At 41.3% G+C, this 26,029-nt stretch overlaps 6 protein-coding genes across 6 annotated transcripts; 4 read left to right on the top strand and 2 right to left on the bottom strand.

Moving 5' to 3' along the window:
- Positions 1-2,118: 2,118 nt before the first annotated feature.
- On the bottom strand, positions 2,119-3,726 carry MELLADRAFT_102499 (uncharacterized protein; the record flags this gene model as incomplete). Its single annotated transcript, XM_007405059.1, has 4 exons — positions 2,119-2,155; positions 2,176-2,617; positions 2,691-3,460; positions 3,533-3,726. The coding sequence occupies 4 exons, from the start codon at positions 3,724-3,726 to the stop codon at positions 2,119-2,121; spliced, it is 1,443 nt and encodes a 480-aa protein (XP_007405121.1).
- A 3,025-nt stretch (positions 3,727-6,751) lies between these two features.
- Positions 6,752-8,150, top strand: MELLADRAFT_70844 (uncharacterized protein; the record flags this gene model as incomplete). The annotated part of the gene is made up of 5 exons (XM_007405168.1): positions 6,752-6,869; positions 6,933-7,034; positions 7,132-7,523; positions 7,588-7,955; positions 8,030-8,150. The coding sequence occupies 4 exons, from the start codon at positions 7,027-7,029 to the stop codon at positions 8,045-8,047; spliced, it is 786 nt and encodes a 261-aa protein (XP_007405230.1).
- Positions 8,151-14,937: 6,787 nt separating this feature from the next.
- On the top strand, positions 14,938-16,677 carry MELLADRAFT_46868 (uncharacterized protein; the record flags this gene model as incomplete). The annotated part of the gene is made up of 8 exons (XM_007405169.1): positions 14,938-15,062; positions 15,164-15,204; positions 15,271-15,302; positions 15,392-15,480; positions 15,572-15,673; positions 15,750-16,215; positions 16,321-16,376; positions 16,445-16,677. The coding sequence occupies 8 exons, from the start codon at positions 14,943-14,945 to the stop codon at positions 16,463-16,465; spliced, it is 927 nt and encodes a 308-aa protein (XP_007405231.1).
- A 404-nt stretch (positions 16,678-17,081) lies between these two features.
- MELLADRAFT_102496 (uncharacterized protein) lies at positions 17,082-18,056 on the bottom strand (the record flags this gene model as incomplete). The annotated part of the gene is made up of 4 exons (XM_007405058.1): positions 17,082-17,406; positions 17,762-17,841; positions 17,927-17,989; positions 18,033-18,056. 4 exons carry the CDS (start codon positions 18,054-18,056, stop codon positions 17,082-17,084), a joined length of 492 nt encoding a protein of 163 aa, XP_007405120.1.
- Positions 18,057-18,317: 261 nt separating this feature from the next.
- Positions 18,318-20,200, top strand: MELLADRAFT_33238 (uncharacterized protein; the record flags this gene model as incomplete). Its single annotated transcript, XM_007405170.1, has 7 exons — positions 18,318-18,426; positions 18,515-18,646; positions 18,745-18,975; positions 19,052-19,691; positions 19,776-19,863; positions 19,926-19,989; positions 20,052-20,200. The coding sequence occupies 7 exons, from the start codon at positions 18,318-18,320 to the stop codon at positions 20,198-20,200; spliced, it is 1,413 nt and encodes a 470-aa protein (XP_007405232.1).
- Positions 20,201-23,015: 2,815 nt separating this feature from the next.
- Positions 23,016-23,631, top strand: MELLADRAFT_31042 (uncharacterized protein; the record flags this gene model as incomplete). Its single annotated transcript, XM_007405171.1, has 4 exons — positions 23,016-23,109; positions 23,188-23,234; positions 23,313-23,363; positions 23,500-23,631. Coding segments are annotated over 4 exons (324 nt in total), but the record flags the coding sequence as incomplete, so codon positions are not given.
- Between the last annotated feature and the right edge of the window lie 2,398 nt (positions 23,632-26,029).

Genomic DNA, 26,029 nt, shown 5'->3' with positions numbered 1-26,029 from the left:
CAATGAGATGCTGTACCACCCTTTCTTGCTTCGGCGCCTCCAATACCTCATTGAATAGAGGTTTGAACCGGTCGAGCAGTTGCTCGACACGTTCCTTCACGCGAGGGTCGGAAGCCTCTATCCTTGGCATACAAGGGGTAGGAGCTTCTCGTGGCCCTTCAACTTCTTCCACTGGACTGAGTGTTTCGTTCGTTTGAAGGAGATACACTTCAGTCCCTGGGCGTCGCATCGCGCGACGCATTTGACTCCTTGTATAAGGAATATCCTCCGGAGAGACCTCGCTCAATCCGCTGATGGTATGTTGGCGAATGGATGGTATCTAAACTTTTGACGGGTAAAACATCGCACGCCTAGCGTTTTTATCCCTCAAAAGCCACTTTCCTTTTGTCCAATTGGTGGATAAGGCATGTGCCTTTATCCAGTCAAGTCCCAAAATCACTTCATGGTTAGTTAAGGGAGCTACTCGACAGCTTTGAGTAAAGTTTAACCCTGACAAGGAAAATTTTACTGATGCTAATTTCTTACAAACGTAAGGTTGACCCCAAACACCCCGCACTATCACAGGGGCCAGAATAGATACTCACATACATGTGAGCGTTGTAGACTTTTTGGAATTCTCCAAAAAAAGATTCATTTTCTTTCAGATTGATTCAATTCACAATCTTGTTTGTGTTCAGGTGATCATCCTGTGGTTCTCATATTTTACTTGACATTTATTGAGAAGGCTCATTTCCATCTTGGATGAGCAATAACTGATTCCCGATGAGTACTCAGGATCAGCTCATGAGGCACTGAATACTCAGCAATTTGTTCAAAATGAAGATGAGCACATGAACTATACCTTCCTGAGGCTTCATTTTTCAGTGAAGAGGCCTGCCCAGGGGCGTCCCATTTGAGCTGCTCAGCAAATACTCAGTAGCATCCCCTGACTGGATCACTGATGGGCCGGACTTTTCTCAGACTTCCTTGCTAAGGAATGAAGCCTGATAAAAGCGTCATCCCATCTGCTCATTGCTCAGCTAATCCTCAGTGATATCCCCGGATAAAGTTTTTCACACTGAGGGGCTGAGATCAACTGAGCAGCCCCTCAGCCAATACTCAGTGACATCCTTTGGATCCTTCTGATCCGGCCAGGAATTCCCCTGAGGACTAGCTGAGCAGGCCCTCATCCAATGAGCAGTGAAATCCTCCGGATCCTCCTGATCTCAGGGATGCCCCTGAGGAATAACTGAGCAGCCCCTCATCCAATGAGCAGTGAAATCCTCCGGATCCTCCTGATCTCAGGGATGCCCCTGAGGAATAACTGAGCAGCCCCTCATCCAATGAGCAGTGAAATCCTCCGGATCCTCCTGATCTCAGGGATGCCCCTGAGGAATAACTGAGCAGCCCCTCATCCAATGAGCAGTGAAATCCTCCGGATCCTCCTGATCTCAGGGATGCCCCTGAGGAATAACTGAGCAGCCCCTCATCCAATGAGCAGTGAAATCCTCCGGATCCTCCTGATCTCAGGGATGCCCCTGAGGAATAACTGAGCAGCTCAGTTGAACAAGCAGACGGGCCTCAGGCTTCATTCCGGAGCCATCAAGCTTGAGGCAAGCTTGGCGCTCTGTGATCCATCTGGGGGATACTTCAGAGACTTAGCTAAGGGAATACTCAGTTCATCTCAGCCCCTAAGCTATACATTGGTGGCATCCCTTGGAGCTTACTGAACCAGGGAATGCTGCTCAGGATCAGCCCTTCCTCAGACTTCTTTGCTCAGGAATAAATGCTGAGGAAGGCTTAGTTTGTCTGCTCAGTTCCTGATGATCACGTAATCAGCTGACAAACAGAAAGAAAAGGGAAACAAATGGGAAACAAATGGGAAACAAATTGGAAACAAATTGGAAACAAATTGGAAATAAATGGGAAACAAATGGGAACAAAACAGGAAAATTTCAACGCTCACATAGTTGTGAGCATCAATTTTTGCCCCTGTGTATAGGGTGATCCAAATTTTCTTTCGTGGGCAGCTTTCTTTTCTTCACATACTCTTCTGATACGAAACTCATCAATGCTCCTGTATTGATGAGTATTTTTGTAATGACATCGTTCAAAACAAGAACAAAATCCACACGGTTCTCACCCGTGCCATTGTCCAACACAGCCAGGTGGTTGACTGAATCAAGGTCAACGTACCCCGTCCCGGGGATCTTGGAATTGCTGGCCGGCAAATTTCCAACATCATCCATAAACGTTTGGCTATGGTTCTCTGTAACCCCAGAGATGGAAACAGCTTCACCTGTTTCCCTTCCCAATACACCTAACGGAGAACTTTGTATCGAGGTGGAGTCGTGTTCTAATGCACGAGACTCTATATCCTTACTAACATCGGAAGGATTTATATTCAGATCGTCTTCTGAATTGCGGACAGACTCACTGTCACCTTTGTTGGAGCTTTGTGCCTGATATGAGGCACTATACTTAGTCACATCGTCTTTTAAGACAAGTACTTCAGCTATCTCAGCTGGCTCACCGACAGTCAAACTGTCGCTTCCCGAGGGCTCATCCCTCGAGGATGATTTTGTTGGCTCTTCAAACATGGACGGAAACAATGCTGCATTACTCAGAGAATCATTTACTGCCCACAAGTAAACAGATAAGGCAAACAAGGCAGAGCCTCGCCTAGTTTGCCGGGGCTTTTGACTGCCCACTACCACTAGCTACAGGATCATTGGACTCGACTCGCGGCTTCTTTGAAATCTTCTCAAAGTAGGCCTGAGTCTTGCTGGTGATGGGTGCACCACAGGTTGGTCTCTCGATCGATCCAAAGCGGTGACCTCGCTGGTTACAGTTGTAACAAATAACATCCGGACCATTACCCCTACCCCCGCTGCTTTCCATCCTTGAACGTCGTCGTTTCCAATTGCCGTTCTGGTGGAGAGAGGTAGAAACCATGGCGCTGGCCGTGTCACGACAAGGAGCGCCCCTAGCAAAGTGTTTGATATCCGGGCGCTGATCGCGCTCGATGGCGACGGCAACGACGTCCTGAATTTGAGGAGTTATGCCGTCCAACTTCTTCATGGCAATGTAATTGTTGACATGCTTCTTAACTTCACCATGAATGAGCCTTTTCTTGAAGGTCAACACGGGATTGTAAGGTAATTTGAGAATATCAGCTTTCTGCGTTACAAGCTGATGACGAATCCAGTAAGCAATGATGGTTTCTCCTTCATTCTGTCTCAAGTTATCCATTTCCTGGTCCACCATATTGAGATCAACAGTGGCAGGAAAGGCATTCATAAAGAAAGCTACCAATGAATCGTAAGAGACTTGTCGTTTGTTGTCCCATACCGCTTTGACAAGAATCTCCTTCGCCGCCCCAGAGACCCATGGGAAAGCGACTTGGTGCTGGACATCCGGATGACAGAACCGCATTTCGAGTTCTGTTCGGAAGTTATCGAAGTACGTGGACACGTCTTGACTGACGCCGGAGAATCAAGGGATCTTATCTCGGTAAAGTCCCTTGATTATAACACTCGGATCCTCCACAAACTTTACTTCGATCCCAGCACCTACTGGTTCCACAGCTACTACCTTGGCTACCGACGATTGATCTTGAACCCTCAAGAGAGCTGGTTGTACTGATGTCGTTCTAGCTCGGGTTTCCAACACCGGAGTACCATCCCTGGATCCTCGGAGATGAAGATCGCTTATCTGGGCCTCTAGGGTGTCGGGGTTGTTCTTCATTGCTTGGAACTGACGAAACGCTGCTACCTCGTAGGGTTTGAGGTTCAACCCGTCGAAAGGATCAACGGCAGGCTTGACATCTAGTGTTTCTAAAAATGACGGGGATGGCTTCAGTTTCTTGATGTCGACGTCGTCGCTACTGGTCGACAAAGAGATCACTGAAACAGCTATGTTGGAGACTTGCTTACGGGGCTGTCTGGTTCCAACGTTTTCCGGAAGCTTTCCTTTGTTGGCGGCAGATCTGGTGCCATGGAAATCTTCCTCATCATAGTCTAACAAGTCGTCGTTGAAACCCTGCAAGAGGTATTGTTCGACGACTGCCGGGATGACGCAGGCGATGTTGTTGTAGTCGCTTGCGAGAACGTTGACCACAAGACGCTGATCGTCAGTGAGAGCTTCTATTTGTCCAGCCGTAAGTTCCTGAGAGCCTGAGGCCGAGATGGGCAAATAGCTGGTAAGGACGTCACGTTCTCTTTTTGACAGACAACGGGACACACCACGACCTGAATGTCCTGGTGCCGCTGATGCCGAGGTCGATGAAACTGGGGCAGCTGGGTTTGCTGAACCCGCTGGGGGCGGATTGGTTGAACCAGGAGCTGTGCTATCTCCTTTTCTTGGAGGGCTTCATTCTACGGGCATTGAGACTACCGATGCCAACTATTCAAAACAAAGAAAGGTAAGCCTTATTTCAAATTATACCGAGGTCCAAGATCTTCTTCTTCTTTTAAAGCGAAACACCGATACTGACAGATTCTAATATTCTTCTGCTGAGAATGAACTATCTCGCTCCTCTGATTTCAAAAGATTAATTCTTCTTTGGTCTGGTTGACTAACGACTGTTCACCAAGGAAGAAAAAGTTATATAAAGGGTCGAGATTCCCCACAAAAGAAAATTCAAAGAAACTATCAGATTGTCGTCGTAAAAGAAAGATCTCGCTACCAATGTAACAGGCACTACGTTAAGTGCTTACGTTAAGCTATTCCTTGATTAGGAATGGAAGTCTTAAACCAGGTATGGGTTGAAGGAAGGACTTAGGCTATTTTAATGGAGATGGTCGATAAGGTACTTTAAAGGATTATAAAGGAGATTATCGAGAAGGATTGATATTAAGATGTATTACTATCCAAAAGTGGATGAAAGAAAAGAGATTATCAGAAGACTGAGGAATAAAAGAGAAGGACTCAAAGTGTTCCTTATAAGAGCATCCGCAACCGTTTGCGTTAAATTTGGAGTTAGTTAACTTTAGGTTAAAGATCTTTAGCCGGAGCTAAGTAATCTGACACAAAATTCCACAGTGGCTGTCTTTAACTCCAAGTTAAAGAAAGCTAAACTCCAAGTTAAAGACTGGGCCTACAGTCGTCAGCTCTAGCTTGGAGCTAAGCTGTCCTCACTTTTGCAAGTGCTCCTGTGTTTGTATTTCATCCATCAATGTGAGCTCGATCTTTCCCTTTTGATCAATTACCATCTTCTAATTTCGATCCCACACATCCATTACTCAATCAATTCCATCATGAGCATGTTTTTTTGAACAACTCTATTATCATCTAAGATAACATGCAACTAAGTGATTGAGATCGATGCAAAAAGAAAAATGAAATTGAGGTGAAACTTGAAGTGGGAGTCGTGGACAAAGAGTCAGCAAAGCTTCAAGTCAGGATCGAGGTACATTGGTGAAGTCGTGTAGGGTTGGTGAGTGACTTGATGTGTGGAAGTGTAGTGTGGTGGGTGTTGTGTTTTCAAAATTCGAGGGCACGGAGTTAGCTACCGCGTCGGTAGGCTGGGATAACTTTGTCCCAGCCTACCGATTTTTTGTCGAAAAGCTAACTAACGATCGGTTGAAATTTGACCATTGTGGAAATTTCGAGATCGGTAAGTTAAATACTTAGCTATTCTCGCGACTTAACCCGACGATTGCGGATGCTCTAAGAGGGATACAAGATGGCGGAAAAGGGCAGAAGGCCGGTTATGGAGTAGCCGGTATTACAATATATAGTATAAGCCATTTACAGGTTGTATAACATAATGGCGAGTATAAGTGGTAAGAGCATCCACTATGTTGAGGGTGTTTTATCGTAAATTTTGCGGTCCTGATCGCAAAATTTAATCATGCGTGTTGTAGCTAAGTTGTTAACCGCATGAAATCCACTATGGGATGATGTAACGTAGGATTTAACTACGATAATCTGTTCTTAGAACACTATACACGCTATGGCAAAGTCGAGACTCGAATTGAAGTATCTTACCACGCCTCACCCAGCTCACTTCTATGATGATGACTACCTTGGTAGCCAGAAAGAACCAAAATGATGGCTTCAGGTGTTGACAATGAGCATCGAGCTTTCTCACATCTTGCTCGATCTTGGTGAAATCAATCGCACGGAATCATTTTTTTTAAAACAAAATGCGTTTTTTTTAGCAAATTCAGAGTTATAAACAGCTACCATCAACAAGCTGTGATTTTGAGGGACGAGGGAAGATTTTGATTGAAGGTGGTGAGTGCAGAGTGGGATGGATACAGATAGATCATTTGATGGCTGTTGACCGATTTGATGCGCCAAAAGTCTACGATAAATCAAGTCGTAGGCTTGCGTAGATTTGAACAAGGGGAGTGCAAGATTTGACGCAGTCGTACGGACCGCATGTCTAAAACAGGTCCATAGTAGACCTGTCTGGATTTTAGCGTTATTCTAACGCTAAATCACATCGTTAACGCACCCATAGTGGATGCTCTAATACAATAGATGAAACATGTAACAGATCCTGATACAGACTAGCGTTAAGTAGCCCTGCTACAGATGGGAGGGTGGTTACTAGGGTATGTGTTTGAATTTGTGTGTCTCACGTTTCGGGGCTTTGAGGCGCGTGAGAGCCGAGCCTTTATCAAATATTATCAAATACATGTGAAATGTTCAAGGTAATGTGAAATGGCTCGCGAGCCGCGAGACGTCTTGAATAATTTCACGGAGCTTCGAATTCTCTGAATTTTTGGATTTATTTCACGCGCCAAAGATTCTAAGACCACAAGTTTTATTTCAACCTTCAAGGATACCCAAACACGAACACAAACCATTCAAAACTTACAAGATGGACCCATTATTAGAATCGCTCGAGGATAGACTTTTATTTGCGATTCCTAAAAAAGGTGAATGTCAGGATGATTTATCATAAAAGTGATATTTAATTTGACTTAACATGATTTAGGTAGACTATACCAGAAATGTTTAGAAATCTTGGCTGGAGCAGATATTCAGTTTAGTCGGTCTCATCGTTTAGATGTCTGTTTAGTTGGAAATCATCAGATGGCATTGTAAGTTTCTTAAAGATTTGATGTATAGACATTTAATTTGAGTTTAAACTGATTTAAAAAACCCTCGGTGTAAATCTCTCTATTTCTTTCATATCAGAGTTTTTTTACCAGCAGCTGATATACCAAGATTCGTTGGAGAAGGAAATGTAGATTTAGCGATTACAGGACAAGATATGGTAGCAGAAGCAGATGTAAATGACTTGATTGAAGAAATTTGTCCATTAGGATTTGGAAAATGTAAACTTCAAGTTCAAGTTCCAATCAAATCGAATATCAAAACTGTAGAAGAACTTTGTGGTAAAAAGATTGTCACTAGTTTTGAAGTGATTAGTAAAAGGTTTTTTGAAGATTTAGATTCAAAAGCTTTATCACCTAATGGTCAAGATCAAGATGAATCAAAAACGAAAGGTACTATTATTGAATATATTGGAGGAAGTGTTGAAGCTGCTTGCGCTTTGGGTTTAGCTGATGGTATTGTGGATCTCGTTGGTTAGTCTTCAACTCGCTCTGGGGATAAGGAATGTGATCCTGATCAAAAAGCTTTCTCTCATAGAATCCGGTGAAACAATGCGTGCTGCTGGACTTCACGCCATTCATACGCTAATGACTTCTGAAGCAGTTTTAATAAAATCTACAAGGAAACCGAGAGGAGAGACTCAAAGACTACTGACCGAATTAGTCACCTCACGGATCAAGGGAGTCGTTGCTGCAGCTCGATATGTACTCTGTCAATACAATATCAAACGGGAACGATTACCAGAAGCTATAAAGTTAACACCTGGACGTAGGTCTGCGACTGTGAGTCCTTTGGAAGACGAAACTTGGGTTGCGGTTTCTGCAATGGTTCCAAAGAAAGATAGTGCAACAGTGATGGATCAATTAGAAAAGATTGATGCTTGTGATATATTCTTGATTGATTTAGTAAGTATTTTGGAAAATTTATCCTCAAAGTTAGTAATATCAACTCTTGATGCTTATCTTTGTTTTCTCAATAGGCCAATTGTCGTGTTTAGATTGTTTAAGGGAATCATTCAAAAGATTTAGAATCAAATGTGTCCTTTCTGCTTGTTGTGATATACCATTTTTCAATGAGAGGGAATTTCGTTAAAATCTGGTGCCTTGTGCTCCTCTATACCCTATCTAACACATCAACCATCAAATTGACGGTGTATGGTCAACGGAACGCAAGAAATAGTGTTCACATGATATCTGTCTTGAATTTTTTCTCCTCTGGAATGACTAACGTCTGTATCCTACCCATTATATTTGGTACTTGGGCTGACCCCTTGAGTCTCATAGATTCCATGTGTTAAACATTTTTTTGCCTCTTTGGAAAACGCCATCGTTGTCCAAACAAAAAATCAAAGTATAAACAAACAACCATTAAAGTAATATAAGAGTGGGGAAAAAGAAGAAAGAAAAGTAGAGGAAAAAATAAAAGATCAAAATATGAACATATGAATCATTGAAGTAATAAAAGGAAAAAGTATCAAAAGATCAAAATGAAATTGTGAATCATTGAAGTAATATAAGAACAGGACACAAAAGAAGAAGAAAAAATATGAAAGAACAATTTGATTCATCACTATGCCCAACATCTTCAAAACTTTTGCAAGCTCCTTAAAATCCTCACCCAGGTCCAGCCCTTGCCTCAACCACAATTGACTGGAAACAAGCTGCTCAATTTTCCTAAGCATTAAGGAACCTTGACTACAGGCACAACCATCTGATGCGCAGGAAAAGATGCACTTGGGAGCACAAGATGATCCAGTTGATGCCAAGTAGTCTCTTGCAATGAGAGCTAAGATCCAATACTTGGGTGTGTGTAACTAAATATTGATCCATGCAAAAATGTTTAGATTAACAATCTGAAAGCTTGATGCAGAAAAGGAAGAACTACACAATCACACATGTTCCCCCATTCAAGACCTGTGCCAGGATCCTGCATGTTATAATCTTCAGCCCTCATTCTATCCACTTGCTGTAGATAGTTCTTTATCTGATTATCTTCAGGCTCTTGAATCTCTGCTTCATCTTCAGAGTCTTCACAAAAAATCTTGGGCCTTGGTGAGGAATTTGCAGGGGTTTGTGAGTTTTTAGTGCGCAAAGTAGTTGTTGAATTGTCATGGGTAGGATGTTGCAATTCACACTCTTGATAAATATGTTTTAAGGTTGCCTCAGCGTTTATGGTTACCGCAGAGTACTCTCCAAACCACTTTGCAAAGAACTTAAGTCGGAAAAAAGGGTGAAGTAAAGCTGCCATTACCAGAGTCTCACAAGAAAGGGCCTTGTTCATACTCAATCATCTTCTCTTTTATTTTGGCTAGCATCTGGTAGATTGCATTGGTGATGCTGAGGGGGTCAATCTTTCTTTCAAGCGCATTACAGAGTGGAACAGATGGCCATGTATCCTGTTGGTCCATCTCCCTCCATCAGAAGAGCCAGCTTGAGGAAAGGCTGGAAAAGGAGAAAAATCAATGTAAATAAACAGCAGAGGATCGAGGGAAGAGAAATAAAATATGAGACATATAAAGTGAAAATAAATAAAGTCAAATACCTCCAGCTTGTTTTTAGTTTACTGACTTGGGCCCATTAAGATATCTTGTGTTCATGAAATCAGCCATGTCTTTTCATTCTTGCAAGCTGGTCAATTTTTTGAATGGACTAAGTCCAAGTCATTTTGGCACAGCTCATCAATTACCTGTTTAAATAACATGTCAGTCAGTGTGTGTATCCCTGAAAGATACAAGATATGATGTTTGAAGTAGACAAAGACAAAATATCTTACCGCTTTGGCAAGCCACACTTTATGTTGAATTTAATACTTGATGTTCCATTGTATGCCATAGCCTGCAATTATTGAACCATTGAAACCCTTTTGGACAGCGACTTGCTTGAACTCAGCACACCAGGCTACAGATTGAGTGATATGATGTGTAATGAAGTTGACCTGATTGAACAAAATATAAGTGAGTCAGTTTTTCACTTATGAATTCTCATCATAGGATAATCAGATAAAAAATCACTTACTTTGTGTAATATGTAGTCCACATTGGTTGCCTCTTGGTGGTGGGTGGGTAGTACTTCTTTGTCCACACTCAAAGTCACTGGAAATTCTTCTTCCACTTTGTCAGCATTCCACTCACCCTTGTCATCAAGTTCAGCTACAACCTTGACTGGAGGAAGCAAGTCAAAATCAATTTCTTGTGAGTCATGCTTGGGAACCTCAGCATCAGCTCATTTGGGTGGAGGTTCTTCTGTTTCATTGTCTTCAAGAATTGTGCCATTTGAGGGGAAATGTCCTGGGTCAACTTCCTTCACCTTGATGGGAGGTGTTGCTTTCACCCCCAGTGCAGCTAACTCCACATGAATTATCAGCACCAACTTGTTGTCAAAACAGAATACATGCATTGTAGGGTGGAATCACAATCAAGTAAGCACAGGGGATTGGCTACGGCACAGGTGGGGTTACAAACAGTCATGCATTTGAATCTCCTAGGATCTGAATCAATTAAGAATCTATTTGCACCAATGTTCACATTACAACCACTAATACTGCTCAAGATAGGTGTAAGCATCATTCATGAGTGGAGCCATTTTGTAACTTGTCTGCATTAATACTACTATTCACAGAAACACTGGAAATTTGAGCCTCAAAGCATTTGAATCCACTCTTCTTTTGTCTATCTGATTTTGCTTGAGTACAACAAGAGGCTCAGACTGAGTGATTTGGCTTTCCACAACAATAACACAGGTTTTTAGCTTTACAAAGGGAGAACTCCTGTTTTGACATATCAAACCACATTGTTGAGAAGTTCAAAGCATCATCTGCTCTACTCCCTCTGTAAGTACTACTACCACTCTCTCCTCCCTCTTGAACTACTGTTTCATTCTCATCTGATTTTTTATGAAATAAGTAAATGATGTCACAATTAGGGTGTAGTAAATGGTCAACCTCTATAGCAGCGCATATTGATTGTTCTAATTTTGTCTTTGAGGTGTCTCTGATCAAATGAACTGTGATTTTTGGTTTAGGTGGCCCTTGAAATGGCTCATCAAAGTGCTGTCCTCCCAGTTGATGATATTGGCAAGTTGATTGAAGCACATTGTATGCTCTAAAACTGACTTAGTTTGCCATAACACTGTAAATGTGTTCTCTGCTTTGATGATGCAATGAGGATCAAAGTGAGTACCTTTGAATATTTCCACAAAACTCCTGGAAGATTCTTTATTATCCCCTAGAACGTTTCCTGCAAATGGAGCTGCCCAAACACTAGTGTCTCTGGTCAAATACAAAATAGCAAAACACAACTTTGTTTTACTTTTGTAGGATAAGAGATTTCATTTCTCAAGACATATAATGTCAGTTGTTGTATAAAGATTTCTGCCTCAGCTCTTCTCTTCCCATAAAATTCATCCAGGGTGGCCATCTTAGCCATAGGAGCACTTGGGGCTGTGTCATAATCTACTGGGTGATCTTGGGGAATAAGAGAGGGGGTTGTGGTCTTTGTTTGGCTGTATATAGCTGCTTCCAGACGGATTTCAGCTTCCTCACAGCAAGTAGTCTCCCTGAGACAAAGGTTCATCTCAGCATTACAACAAGTATTGAGTTTTGCAATCTGGTGTCTGATTTCTTTGAGGTTTGCCATTGAACCAGTGGTGTGAGCAGTATGTGCAAAGACTCAGAACCATTGGAATTGTGCTTGTTATCACCTAAGATCCTGTACTTTGTTGTTTCAATGATGTTTGGTGATTACTAGAGGATTTTCAGTTGTATCACAGATCCATTGTATCAGTTGTATCAATTAAAGTTTCGCCGTAAGAGGTTTGTGTTGATATTGTATAAGTAAAGCTGCACTTTCAGAACTTTGTTTAGATCAAATTCGTATAAAGATTGGTTGTGCTGTAGAAAGTTTGATTCAAAAGGTTTGTGATGTAGAGTTGTGCCATGGAATGAGGTTTAAGGCAAGGTGTTAATTATACACCACCAGGTCACTTTTTGTTGACCAACCGGGTTTGGGAGCTTGAAAAAGTCACCGAGTACAAACCGGGGCATACCCAGTTATGCCACGGCCCAAAAACGGTTTTTCAATTGGTCTATCAGAAACAGTGATCAACCAATTGAGGAACAGTTCATCAACCGCATGTGATGAAGCACTTGCAAAACCATGATGATTGGTAACCGTTCTGCAATTGTTCAAGTTCCAACAGATCCAAAATGGATTTTTGACCGCTTTCATAGCTGAGCAAGCAAGCCACAAGCAAGCCACAGGGCTTATTTTAACACACTTGATCAAAGTGTTGACCTTTTGGTCAAATCAAAGGTCGAATCAACAGTCTACTTACAGCCGTTCCAAGAAAGGTTGACAACTTTTTTTTGGAGAAAGTTGTCTCTGCAGTGGCTAAAACCAAAGACAAAACTTGATTACAGGTTTATTATTCCCTGTATTCTTCCAATTAGCGGAGAGACAAAATCAAGTGAGGGACAAAACCCGGGTTTTGCACATTGGCGAGATTTCCAAAAAAAATCAATCTTTGTTGGAACAGCTGTAACACAATCGTTTTCATCATCATCATTGTCATCAACACCACATCAACTAACCACATCATTGATCATTGATAAACAACCTCATCCATACATCAACATCATCATCAGTTATTGCATCCAGATTGCCAACATCACCCTCATCACCACAAGAATGAATAATTCCAAAAATGAGTCATATTTTTTTGGAAGTCTCATTTTCTTGATTGATTTTCAGGAACCAAATACCATTCCGCCACCATGTGCTCGATCGAACCCCCTCACGCACTTCTGCCTCTGCTTCACCACAAATTTTTATAACACGAGCAATGGTAAGATTCAGCTTCAGTCTTCACTCGCTGGCCCCAAGCAATCCAAGATCATCAAATTAAACCACTAATTTGATTAACAGACCTTTTAGTACATGTACTCTCCAGAAAAGGTCATGATACTGAAGCCGAAGTTGGTTCGATATTTTTTTTGATCAAGATGGCTCAATCAAGATAGCTCGATTGCGAGATCCTGAAGTCTTTGTCAGAGGAAATCATGATCCATACAAGATCACTCAACAATGAAATAAATGTCAGTTTCATGTCATTCTTTCAAATTTCTGTCAAGAGAAACTGAAAAACCCTCTTGCAATTCCCTCTGATCTTCCATCATGTGATCCAAGAATGTGACATTATAACATCAAGGCGCGGTGATGCAAGACAAGATCAAAGATGATACTGTTAAGTTTGAAACAACAAGCATTTACTATTCCTAGTCTTGAATGGGGTACATTTTGGAATCTAACCCCAACAATCATGAGACAGAAGAAGAATGAGCTCAAATTGATTCAAACTCGATTTGTAGGTAAATGTGTGGCGCTCAAAACCTTTACTCGACAAGCTATTGTTTCATATTTGATTGCTCTAGTGGATTCTGATGGATCAGTACCTTGTTATTCTGATGCTTCAAAGCAAATGTCTCTAAATAAATCAACCCCAAATTCAGATCATGAATTGAAAACTAATACAGTGTGGCTTCTAAGTTCTCATCCACTTTACAATTTGCTTTGATGTGTATGTTTATTCTCCCTCCTGTATTCTTTAAATTTATTACCTGCAATTCAAACACTATGTTGTGCTTTTAGAAATTGTTACCATGTATAAATAACCGCCCAAGAGAAAAAAACCTGAGCCAGACTGAGCCACTTTTTTTTGTTTTTCAAGTGCTTTTGACCACAGAGAATCAGCCTGACTTGAGCAGCACAACCGGGCATTTTCCACTCATCATCGGGTTTTTGTTGGTTGGAACCCGGTTGAAAACCCGGGGGAAAGCCCCCGTTGCAGCACGGTTGGGAGGAACTCGTTCAAAACAAGTTCTTCCCCAGTCAGGGACAAACCGGAAATCAACCGGAGAAAAATCCGGTTGATGAACGGAAATAGTGACCTGGTGGTGTAATTGTTCCTGGTAGAGTCTGTACTTGAAGTGATGGTACAATGTGATTCAATATAGAAAGTCTTACATACAGATTCTAGCTCTAGATGGACCATGGATGGTGGGGTTGTCTCTTGGGAATGGATATGTTGCGCAGTTTATGCTTTGATGCTTAGATTGTACCATGAGGAAAAAGCACATAGGCATGGGTGTACAACTTGGTAGAGAGGTAGAGTGTGCTATACAAGTATAAGCATAACTAAGTATAAGGATCATGAAACAGGATCATAAAAGCAAGTTTGTACAGATTTATGATGTCATATGACATCATCTCAATAACTTCTCAATAAATGGGTGATATCCATTTGATATCCAATTCAAAACATTTTCAAGTTGCCAGGATGCACTGGCCTGTCAGTGACTTGTGATTGGGGGCTGTGAGAGACATTGATTTCAATTTGAGTGGCAATATTGAGGCTCTGGACCAACAAAGGGAGTGGGCTTGAGAACCAGAGTGTCTCAAATCAAATACAAGTCCATCACATTTATATTTGTTTAGCTGAAATATGGTGTCTTGATGAAAGGTATTGAGTCTAATGCCGTTGATTGTAACTCATTGCTTTGATAGACGGCACTTTGTTTTTTTCTACAAATGCAGGTGAGTGTTTCGAAGACAGGCCTGTTTGACACCACGAAGCAGTTGACAGATTACCTTGCGAGGAGAGGGGCTTTATATCCATATCCATATACACATACACGCAAGTGCATGCATCAAGGTGCGAAATCCACACACTCTTGACGCAGAATGCACCGCCTGCGTTCGTCATGCAAAGATGCTTTCAGCGCGCCCATGTCCGATATCCGGTCCGACAGGTTCCAAACCGAACAAAGGAGCGATCGCTGTGTAAAGTTGATGAGTTGGTAAACTGGAGACTGGAGTCATCTCTTCGTGCAAGTCAACGATGAACAAAGCCTCGGGGACGACAAACGCTGGCAAGGGTAAAGGTGAACCCGTTGAAAGGCTTGCTCAAATCCTTGGACATTTCAGTAGCCGAACTTCAAGCAGGAAACTACATGGAAAGGTCATCTATCCTTTCTTTGAAATTCCGAGTTCAGATCCTCGAACGATGACGTAGTGGGATTAGAAAACTGACCCAAAGATTCTGCCTCGGGTTGGTTTTAGGTGTGTATCTTGACTGGCGTTGGCAATGAGAAAGGGATCGGGTGAGCTTCCCAGACTTTTATAGTCAAGCGTCGTAGTCAAGAACCAATGTCGAACTCCTCACCTAGCTGGGCAACAGCTGTTCTCTTCGCTCAAGAAGGTTTGCCATACACTTATAAATTTTGAAACATGGTCCTCATCTTTTGGCTATCACCCGCTAAACTAACGATTGACAACTTCATATCCCAGGTGCTAAGCACATGTATTTATTAGACATGGACGGCAGTGCCCTCCCAAAGCTATCCAGCAAGATCAAAGGCATCTCGCCTGAAATTGGAGTGCGTAGCAATACATTCATTTCTGTCACACACGCTATCAGTACAATTAAAATGATTCTATCTTTACCGGATTTTCTGTGAACTTATGCAGGTCTCGACATTTGAGGGTGACGCAAGCAGTGAGGAGTTGATCAAGACGATCTGCCATGCCGCTTTGGAGGAACACGGTCATTTGGATGTATTCTTTGCAAATGTAAGCATCATTCTGAAACTGTCAAGTTTATCTTCAGGTGCTCATCCGATCCTGATCGCCATGATCATCTCAACAGGCCGGGATTGCCACTGGCGCACCCATCCAGTCTACTTCCTATCAAACTGTGGAAAAAGTCCTCAAAATCAACGCCCTATCGTGTTGGCTAGCTGTTAAATACGCATCCGCTAGCATGCTGAAGAACAAAGACACTCAAACTTCGAATGCAAACACTCATCGAGGCGGAAGCATTATCCTGACCTCTTCAATAGCTGGTATCAGATCAGGTGCCGGCTCAGCTGATTATTCCGCTTCGAAGGCAGCAGTGGCTTCATTGGCCTTAACAGGAGCTAATGCTTATCCTGGAGCCAACATTCGTATTAATGCGATCTGTCCAGGCTTGATACACACTCAAATGACGGATCCAATTTTCAGCCTTACATCTGACAAGAGCAAGATTGGACAATTGTGCTCTTTGAGACGATACGGACTTGCTGATGAGGTCGCAGGTGTCGTGCTCTTCCTAGCTGGCGGAGATTCATCATGTGAGCCACGCCTTCCTAGAAATTTCCAATCCGACTCGATTAGTCTACGTTACTTGGTATCTTGAATGGAAAATTGTTAATAACACATCATTGTTTTGGACATAGACGTGAACGGTGCAGTTATTCCTGTCGATGGAGGCCTTTCTAGCTCCCACCCAGTGGTATACATTTCTCCTCCCGAGTTTCGAGTCATATTTTAAACACTGATTATTCGGTCGGGGTGCTACAGGTACCAGGAAGGTCTTACTAATATCGTGGAAAACCCGCGCCCCTAGCTCGTCGCCAAGTCCGGGAAGGCGATTTGCTAATTTTGTGTATCATCTACGCTTTCAATTTCGATGGCCGGCTTCAAGAATATATGATTAATTTGTTGTGATAGACAGTGTATTGTACAAAAAGACGTTTGTTAATGATAGGTCCCATTCTTCTGTGAGATCGAGACTGTTGCAATTCCTTATCATGCGTAGGCGCTCTCATAAATGAACGCATCGGTGAATAGATAGATAAACAAGCTGATAAGATGTAGGTCTCCCCTGATCAAATCCGTGTACAAGATGGAGAGAAAGTATTGCGTGGACTTTTTATAAATCAGAGCAGTTTGAAATTTTCTATTCAGGTGACCTTTGTCTTGATCAACAGAGAATTTGTTGTACTCAAGCTTTTCTCATTTATACAAGGAAACCCATCCAAAAGATGATTGCTTGAAGATAGTCTGCTGGCTCTAACTTCTACTATCACACCTTACCAACAAACAGATGTACCCTGATGAAATCTGTAAAATAACTCGACACAAGTGAATTGGGGTTTGATTGAAGCTTGGACGGGACAAACCACGATAACTACATGTGCACCACCCGTGATCAAAGCTATATCCGATAATGTTGAGTGCACTGAAAGAGGTTTGCGTTTGAAGGAAAATGCAAGCGATCGATGTGATTGATGTGCGCGAAGTCGATCAAGTGTGTTGCCATTGGTATTGAATTGGTATTGGTTGACTCCTTAATTCCGTCGAGTCTCAATAAGTACGCAGTTGTCGCGTAAAGTCTTTGACGAGTTTGACGATGAGATGCCGGAAGCTCGAAAAAGCTTTGATAAACTGGTGGTGCCTTTACGTAGATCTCATGTAACATAGTTCGCGAAGGTTCCGTGGCGACTCCCAGAAAGAGTCGATCAACTTGCAACATCGCTGGACTGAATTCTGCATATGCATATTGTAGTTTCGGCATTGCATTGTACAAATTTCAACGCAAAGAACAAGTATGTAAGTCTTTCTGAGTCTGATAAGTTACGTTGGGACCTTGGTGCCGCCGACTTTTGTCGTGCCGGCGTGACAGAAATGTTCCGAAAGTATTCAAACTTTTGGATTGCAGCAAGTTGTGCGGTCAGAACACAGCTGATAGCTTGTTAAAGAGATCACGCGCCCTTCGAAACGATATGTCAAAGAAAGATCTACTCACTCTACCTCCAGAGCCATGTTGAGGTCGAATGGTTATAGTGATCGGCATTCAGTCGGCAAGTACTCCACTTCACCCACCCAGTTACGAACTTGATCACTGGATTAAAAGGCGCCGAACCGGTTACCCTCAGAACCATTGGAAAATTCGCCTCCACAGCTTCTGGAACTAGCTACACACATAGATATCCTCACAGGTCCTCATCCATCTTTATGATCTTGATGTGTAACATAACCAGTATGTTTTCATATAAAAACGTGCACAGCACCGCCTTTGGGGCCGGTGTTTGGTACAACTGTTTTCTTCATACGGATCGAGGACTACGCATCCCGTAGAACGTATCAAAAACCATTGCCTACGTACCGAAATACGTGGAGACTGAGGCATGGTCTCAGACTTCTCAGACTCAGAATCAGACTCAGATCTGAACCCCACTGGGGTTAAAGGGCAAAATATATACTAGACTCAACTTGATAGTAAGCATTGGTTCGTGATAAGTAGCTCTGTGCCACATTAAAAGTTTCTCTTTCCTGCGAGTTCTGATTCATCTACTTTATCTTTCTTCGTGAAGGCATCATGGCTCCCTTTGCTCCTTCATCTCAAAAGTCTTTTGAGATTCCCAAGGTTGAAGGATGTCACGAGGAGGCAATGACTAAAGTTAATACTGAGACCTCCCCGAAGGATGAAAAGCTTTGGTGTGATCTGGACGAAGAACAGATCATTCCAGAAAATTCGCTTCCCATCGTATTTCTGGGCCGTAAGCTTGAGCTGCTACCTATATTGATTATCCAAATTTTGGCTGGTATTGACCACGATTCTCTATGTCCATCCGGACGTCTTGTCAGTAATGTTGGCACTGTTCTTAGCTGCCATGGACCAAACAATTGTGGCCATTGCTCTGCCCCGCATAATAGCTCAGCTTCATGGTTTCTCAGGATATTCTTGGGTGGGTACTGCGTATCTTCTAGTTACAGCAAGTAGGTCATTTTCCCTGGACACTTCATTTTGGATGCTTTTGGTTTTGCTGATATATCTAGCGGGATTTCACTCCTCGTTCTTCACCTTCACCTTTCAGCATTGAGTCCGTTGTATGGTCGCTTATCAGACGCCGTGGGTCGAAAGCCAGTCCTGGTTGGCTCAATTGTGATGTTCTTGGTCGGTTCTGCACTCTGTGGGGCAGCTCAAAATCTACCATGGTTGATCTTGTGCAGAGGTCTGCAAGGTGTCGGTGGAGGTGGAATCTTTCCACTTGTACAAATCGTAATGGCTGACATCACAACCTTGGAGGAGCGTGGCAAATGGGCAGGTATGGTCAATTTTTTTCTTATTCTAGCGTAAACCGTACAAAACGCTCATCATGTCAATAATCTTGATCAAAACAGGAGCAACAGGTACCACTTGGAGTATCGCAGCCGTTTTAGGACCAGTGTTAGGCGGCATACTCACAGACCGACTTAGCTGGAGGTGGACGTTCTACATCAATCTTCCTTTGGGTGCACTCTCTTGCACGATTATCACATTATTTTTGAACACGAATCCACCACCAAAGAAATCATTTAAATCCCATCTTTCTTCTTTTGATTTTCTTGGATTAAGTTGTATTTTTTGCTCTGTGTCTTTACTTTTACTTGGATTTAGTTTTTCAGAATCAAGTTGGAGATCTCCTGCAACCATCTCTTGTCTTTGTCTAGGTATTGCATCTTTGGGCTTAACAGTTTTTGTAGAATTGACTACCAAGCGATTACCTATCATTCCACCTAGACTCTTTATGGACCGGACTCCTGCGCTACTTTTACTTTGTTCTTTTTTACATGCCGTTGTATACTATGCATCTGCTTATTATCTCCCATTGTATTTCCAATCTCTGGGCGCGTCTGCAACTTTGGCAGGGATCAAGGGCTTAGCTTACAGTCTTACAACCGGCTTGTTCACTACTCTAGGTGGACTCATTCTTCCTAGTCTGAGTGATTACAGATACATCTTGTGGTTTTGCTGGGGCGTTCAGATCATAGGTTATGGCCTGTGAGTGTTTTCAATATATCACCTTGAGTGCAAAATCCAAATCTTTGACTTTTATCTTTCTCCTTTGCACTTGCACGTTCTTAGGATGACACAACTGAGTGAGACCAGCTCAATCACGAAGCAAGAGATCTACCCCTTCATAGCTGCTATGGGTACCGGTGGTTTATTTGTAGTGAGTCTTGTGGTAATGAAAAGCAAATCATATCCACATCCTGATCCTTTGGTCTTTTATAGCCACCCTTGATTGCTCTGCAAGGAGCAATGCCCGTAGCGGATCTGGCAAGTAGTACTTCCACATGTAAGTTGTCTTACTCATATTTCGCGATGTAAATTATTTATTGAGTGATCTGAACATTTTAGATGTCTTGAATCGGATTCTTGGAGCAACGCTTGGTGTATCCATAGGACACACCATATTTGCGTCTCGACTGGTGAGATTCATGGCTTCGTTGAGACGTCTAGAATCCGATGTCTCCTCTTCTATTCTTGTCAAACTTGATATTGATTAAGAATAAAACTCTGGATTCCAGTCTCGCCAATTGGTCACAATTGCGAAATCTGGTGATTTTGACTTAGAACGCATGCAAAAGTTTGTCGAAATGGATGTACAAAAGTTGGGAGAGATACAGCCAGAATGGTTAAGGACCCGCTTCATGCATGCTTATGTGAATGGTATCTCTACCATTTGGGTTGTATTACTTGTACTCGTCGGTTTAGGTTGCATCTCTGGAAAGTTTTTGATTCCTATCTATCACGATCCATACCATACATTGATCAACTTATCCCAAAACTATCTTTCTTCAATTCCTTTTGAAATCCACAGTTGTGCCTCTACGTGGTTTCTCAGTAGCAAAAAAGAGTGCCAGCCTCGACCCAAAGAAGCGAGGAGATGCAACTCACCATGAGCTCACTGAAACGGCATTCATAGCAGCATTATGATCCACACCTGCAGAACTCATCTGTATCATTTCCTTTGCACCATTTCTTCCGCAAGTTCTTTTCATTTACCAAATTAGTGATCATGGATGTGGATGGCCGGCTGACCAAAGCTCCCAATACTTGATCTACATCATCCATACGAGATCATATCTGACCACTTTCACACTAAAACAATGCTCATCAAGAGAAAGTATACAAGTAAAAGATAAAAGTCTAAATCTCTTCTGAACTCATGTCTACCATTATCATAGAATGATCTATGTTTAAAACTTTTTCCATTGAATCTTTATGCAGTCAATCTATTTTTTCAATCCTCACAAGTTTTATAGGTATTCATTGAAAACCTTAAATGTATCAGAAAAAAAATATATCTACAAAACTTTGATTGATTCAATTTGATTCTCATTCAAGTATAGAATCACAATTTTGTTGTACCTTTCAATTTCTTTTTATATTTCTAAGAGTTCAGATAAATCAAATCTAAGATAGTTGAACTATGCAAACAAAAAAAAATCTTTCAAGATATCTTATTGCTGAGCATTCCAATTTTCACCTATCTTCACCTCACAGAAATCTATCTCTGAAAAGTATCTTTTCAGTTGTGATTTGAATATGATGTTTTCTTGTTTTCATGGGTCATATCATCTTCACTTGACAGCACAAGTATGTCATGTTGATGTTTCTTTTATTATACACAATTCACCTCTGATGATGATCGCAAAGCAAGCTAAATTCTGTATATCTTTTGAAAGACTTGATCTCAGTATCATTTGGATGGTTTGAGATTTACATCCTTCCTTATTGCTATCTACATCAGATGCTGTGTAATCTGTGAAACATCCAATATCACCCATCCCCTTTCCTGGGTTATGATTCCAATCGCCAAGCCATCTGTTAGAGCTGAGCTCACCTTCACCTTCATGTATCAATTCCTTGGTAGCTGAGACCATGTTCTGATTCAGATGAAGAATTTTTCATCATTCACTCCTCCTCTTTCAAGTCACAGGTTACACAAGAAAATATCTACTCATTTTACTAAATCTATGACATACCCTTGATACTGATTGGATTGAATCAGATTCAAATTGACATGTTGTTTTTCTCTAACAAAAGAGTCTGAGAGTCAGACATTGCAGAGGGGTAGGAAATTGAAACTTTTGAGTACATATGACCTTATAAAATCAAATGAAAATGCAAACAATAGAAATACAAAGTGTGTTTGATACTACAGAGGAGTGAAATAGATGCAATGGATCACACAATGAACTTGATTTGAATGATTATGAAAAATTGAATCAAGTCAGCAGAGTAAGCATAAGCTTTGAAGTTTAGTAAAAAAAAAGAGCTTGATGATACATGACTGACCATTAAATATGCTCAACTTTTTGACATGTTTCTGATGTTACAGGAGCATAGATAATTGAGAGATTATTGAAGATTAAGATTGAGTTGTAAGTTTTGATTTCTTGATCAACTTTTTTAATTTTCTTTCATTTTTCCAATTTTTAAAATCTTCTTTCATTGAAGAACTTAGGATTAAAATTAAAAATAATGAAAAGATTGCAATAAAGAGTTGAAATGAATTTGATTCGGTTGAATAAGATTTCAAAAGTTGCTTGGTAGGTTTCTGATCTTCTTCTGTACTGAAGCTTGCATTGGTTTTTCGCTTTGAAGGTTTGAATGATGAAATGATGAATGAAGTAAGAAAGAGAGTTGATAAGATCAAGATGATGATATTGATTGTTTGATGATGATTACCAGGTTGTGAAGGAGTTTTTATAAATTTCTTGAAGACTAACTCCCAAAGAGCGATGATTGCAACAAAGATGAATATTATGAAGACGATGATTCCAAAGGCTTTTAATATTGAAGTGAGTTCATCAAATATAATCATGATTGGTAAGAAGATTGAGGATGGATTGATGTTTAAGAGAGTAAAGAGTAGAATTGAAATCAAAAAGATTAAAGTGACGATTTGTTCAACTTGATACATTTTGATGGATTGGTTTCTTAACTTGTGCTGGTCTAGAACGCTTTAAACGATCATTGAGTTGAGTTGAGTTGAGCTGAGTTGATGGTGAGAATGAGAATGAGAATGAGAATGAGAATGAGAATGAGAATGAGATGAAGTTGCGTGAAAAGATCGGAAGTCCAAAAATTCAATCAACCGATTTAAAGCTGACCTATCACACATGTAACATATCGATGACATCCTTCGATGAGATGATGTACACGACCATCACCAACTCAGCTTCAGCTTGATCGAAGGAATTCAATTTATCAACAATACCAATTCACCATCAAACCAATGGTAAGTCTATCAATCGTCAATCTCAATATCACCTTCAATCAATCATACTAATCAATCTGTTATCACCTGCGTAGCTTCCACTTGCTCTTCTCCATGGCGCACAAGGAAAACCCATGTTGGTAGAGCTCAAAAATGGTGAAACGTTCAATGGCCATCTGATTCAATCAGGTCAGTTCACTTACTTTGTACTTGGAATTCCAACCTGGTCTTTATTCACTTTGGGATTCTTAATTTTGTTCGGTTCAGATAACTTTATGAATTTGACTATGAGAGAAGTCTATCTAACAAGTTCGGTATGAATCTACTTTTCAAACTAATAGTTTTGGGGGGCATCAATCTGATCATTTTCTTTATCTTGAATTTCAATATAGGATGGTGAAAAGTTTTGGAAACTTTCAGAATGTTATATCAGGGGTAACACAGTTGAGTTTTACAAACCATTCTTTTCCTTCACAGGATTTTAGGATTTTCATGTCAATATCATCAAACTGATCATCTCTTATCTAATTGTGATTCTCCCTCTTATACTTTTTTCTAAAAATTTATAATTTCATTCAGATAAAATACATTCGAGTGACCGATAACGTGATTGATATTGTAAAACAGCAAGAAGATTCATATCGACAACAGAATCGATCGGCACGTGGTGGAGCTGGTAATGGTACAGATCGTGGTGGATCAGAAAGAGGTGGAAGAGGCGGAGGAAGAGGTACATTTAATTCAAATAGGGGTAACACACGAGGTGCACCACCTGGTTCGTTTCGTGGAAGAGGTTCACAGAGAGGTACAGATCGTGGAAGAGGAAGGGGATCAGATCGTGGAAGAGGTCGAGGGATGTAATTGTGTTTTTTTTTCAAAGGGAAGATAGAATAATCTTGATACTATAATCTTCTACATATTTCTTTTGCATTTTCATTTGTCAATTTAACAAAAAAATCTCAACCTTGCTGATTCAGCTGTAGGCTAACTTGTTTGAAATCGGAAATGCAAGAGTGAGTAGGATTGATTTATATGTGATGAATGACATTTACATCATGGTGGGCGTGTATTGATGATAATGTCTTGGATTGGGATATGAAGAAAAGAAGTCGAAGATTATGATACTTCAGATTCAAAGAAAGATTGTACGCGTCGTTGAATATCAGATTTGGTCCAATTCATTCTTGTCTTGTAACAAATTGACAATGAGCAACACAAGTTTAGTGATACTTTACAGTGAAGTCCAAGGATGTCTTATGATTGCACTTTCACTTCACTCATCTCAATCTTCATACAATTCCTCTATACATCTTCGGAAAGAGGCAAGTGTTTTCTCTGAGCTTTAGAGATGACTCGTATCTGAACGGACGTCTATTCAACTTCATACTTTGCGCTTTTTCTCTGGACCGCCACCTGCGAGAACTATGCAGTGAAGGTTGATCAGTAGATATTTATCCTTTCACCTCAAAGGAACTACGTACCTGGTTGATCATGCGATTATCATACTTGGTGTCGTAGGCTACTGCATGTCTACTACAGAGAGTCATACCACTGTACCCATATCATGGAGTTACGCTCGAGGCATGTGACAGTTTAATTATTCATGACTTTCAAAAATGACCACCTTTAAAGGTTAGATGCAATGTTTTTTCTTGATTTCTTTACATTTGATATTAGAGGAATTACTTAGAGATCCGAGAATGAAAGTATGACACTGGTGATATTTTCATTAGATTGAGAATTCAATTTTGCTCTTGAGCTTTCGCTCTTTGTCAAAAATCGCATACCTTATGATGACAATTAAATTTAGGATCCCGGTATCCCCACCACCCCCCCTTGGTAGCCTCACCACCCCCTCCCTTTCACAGCTAGTGAAAGTGCTACTTACCAGTGACACAAGCTGTGACAGTAATGCACCACGGGCTTTGCCTCTAGCTGTCCTTGAGATTACCCACAACACGTGTGCAGAAATACCAATTGAGTTTTCAATCAAACCTTTTACTTGAGCCTCTCTCCGCATCAACTCCACTTCGACCAAACTCAAACCACTTCAAACCTTATTACCATTCAAATTCAACACACAACCTCGGAAATGAACATAGATGAACTCCTGGTCTCATATTCATCCCTACAGGAAGCTGAGGATGCACTACGAAACTACACCAAAACATTGGGCTACTGGCTGAAAATCACCCGAACCTGTTACGATAGACACAAGAGAGCCAAGAAGCGTGTTTTTGTCTGTGCTCATGGTGGAACTCCTCAGCCGGTTGAGAGTAGGGTTCGTTCTACATCGAGTCAGCAGCTGGGTTGTAAATGGTCTGCTACAGTCCGACGTGAGCAATTCACTCACCGGTGGAACATTGAACTCACCAATGATCAGCACATCAATCACGAGCCTTCCAAAACTCTTGCCGAGATACCAGCTGCACGGAAGCTTTCACCGGAACAGCTGACCACTGTTCTTAACATGGCAAATGCAGGTGTTCCTACACGACTCATTCTACGTACCCTGAAGGCTTCTGACCCAAGTAACTTATCTACAAGTCAAGATATCTACAATGTGATCAAGAAACAAAGACTTATCAATCTCAATGGACGCACACCACTTGAAGCTTTAATTGACAACCTTAAGGAAAATGATGTCTTCCATACTTTTGAGCTAGACTCTCATCATAGACTTCTGCGCTTCTTTGTTGCACCCAAAGCTAGTATAAAGTCAGCTGCAGAGTTCTGGACATCTGATGTGCTGCTGATGGATTCTACATACAAAACCAATCGGTGAGGTATTCTCAATGAACTCGTCTAGAATCAAGACTCAAGCTGACTTTGGTCTCTCTCTAATTTAGTTTTCATATGCCACTTCTGCATGTTATAGGAGTATCACCAACTCATCAGTCCATCTCCTTATGTTTTGGTCTAATGCGACAAGAAACAGAGGAAGACTATCGCTGGATTCTGGAGCAAATGAAGTTGTGCTATGGGCCAAAGCTTGCAAAACTACAGGCTGTGGTGACTGATCGAGAACTTGCTTTGATGAACGCGCTGACAAAAGCTCTGCCAGATGCCAAAAATCTACTGTGCAAGTGGCACATCGAGAAGAATGTTC

Source organism: Melampsora larici-populina, assembly GCF_000204055.1.
Source record: "Melampsora larici-populina 98AG31 unplaced genomic scaffold MELLAscaffold_3, whole genome shotgun sequence".
In the NCBI taxonomy this organism is placed as follows: domain Eukaryota; kingdom Fungi; phylum Basidiomycota; class Pucciniomycetes; order Pucciniales; family Melampsoraceae; genus Melampsora; species Melampsora laricis-populina.
The sequence above is the reverse complement of the archived record's forward strand: the minus strand, read 5'-3'. Positions and strand labels throughout refer to the sequence as shown.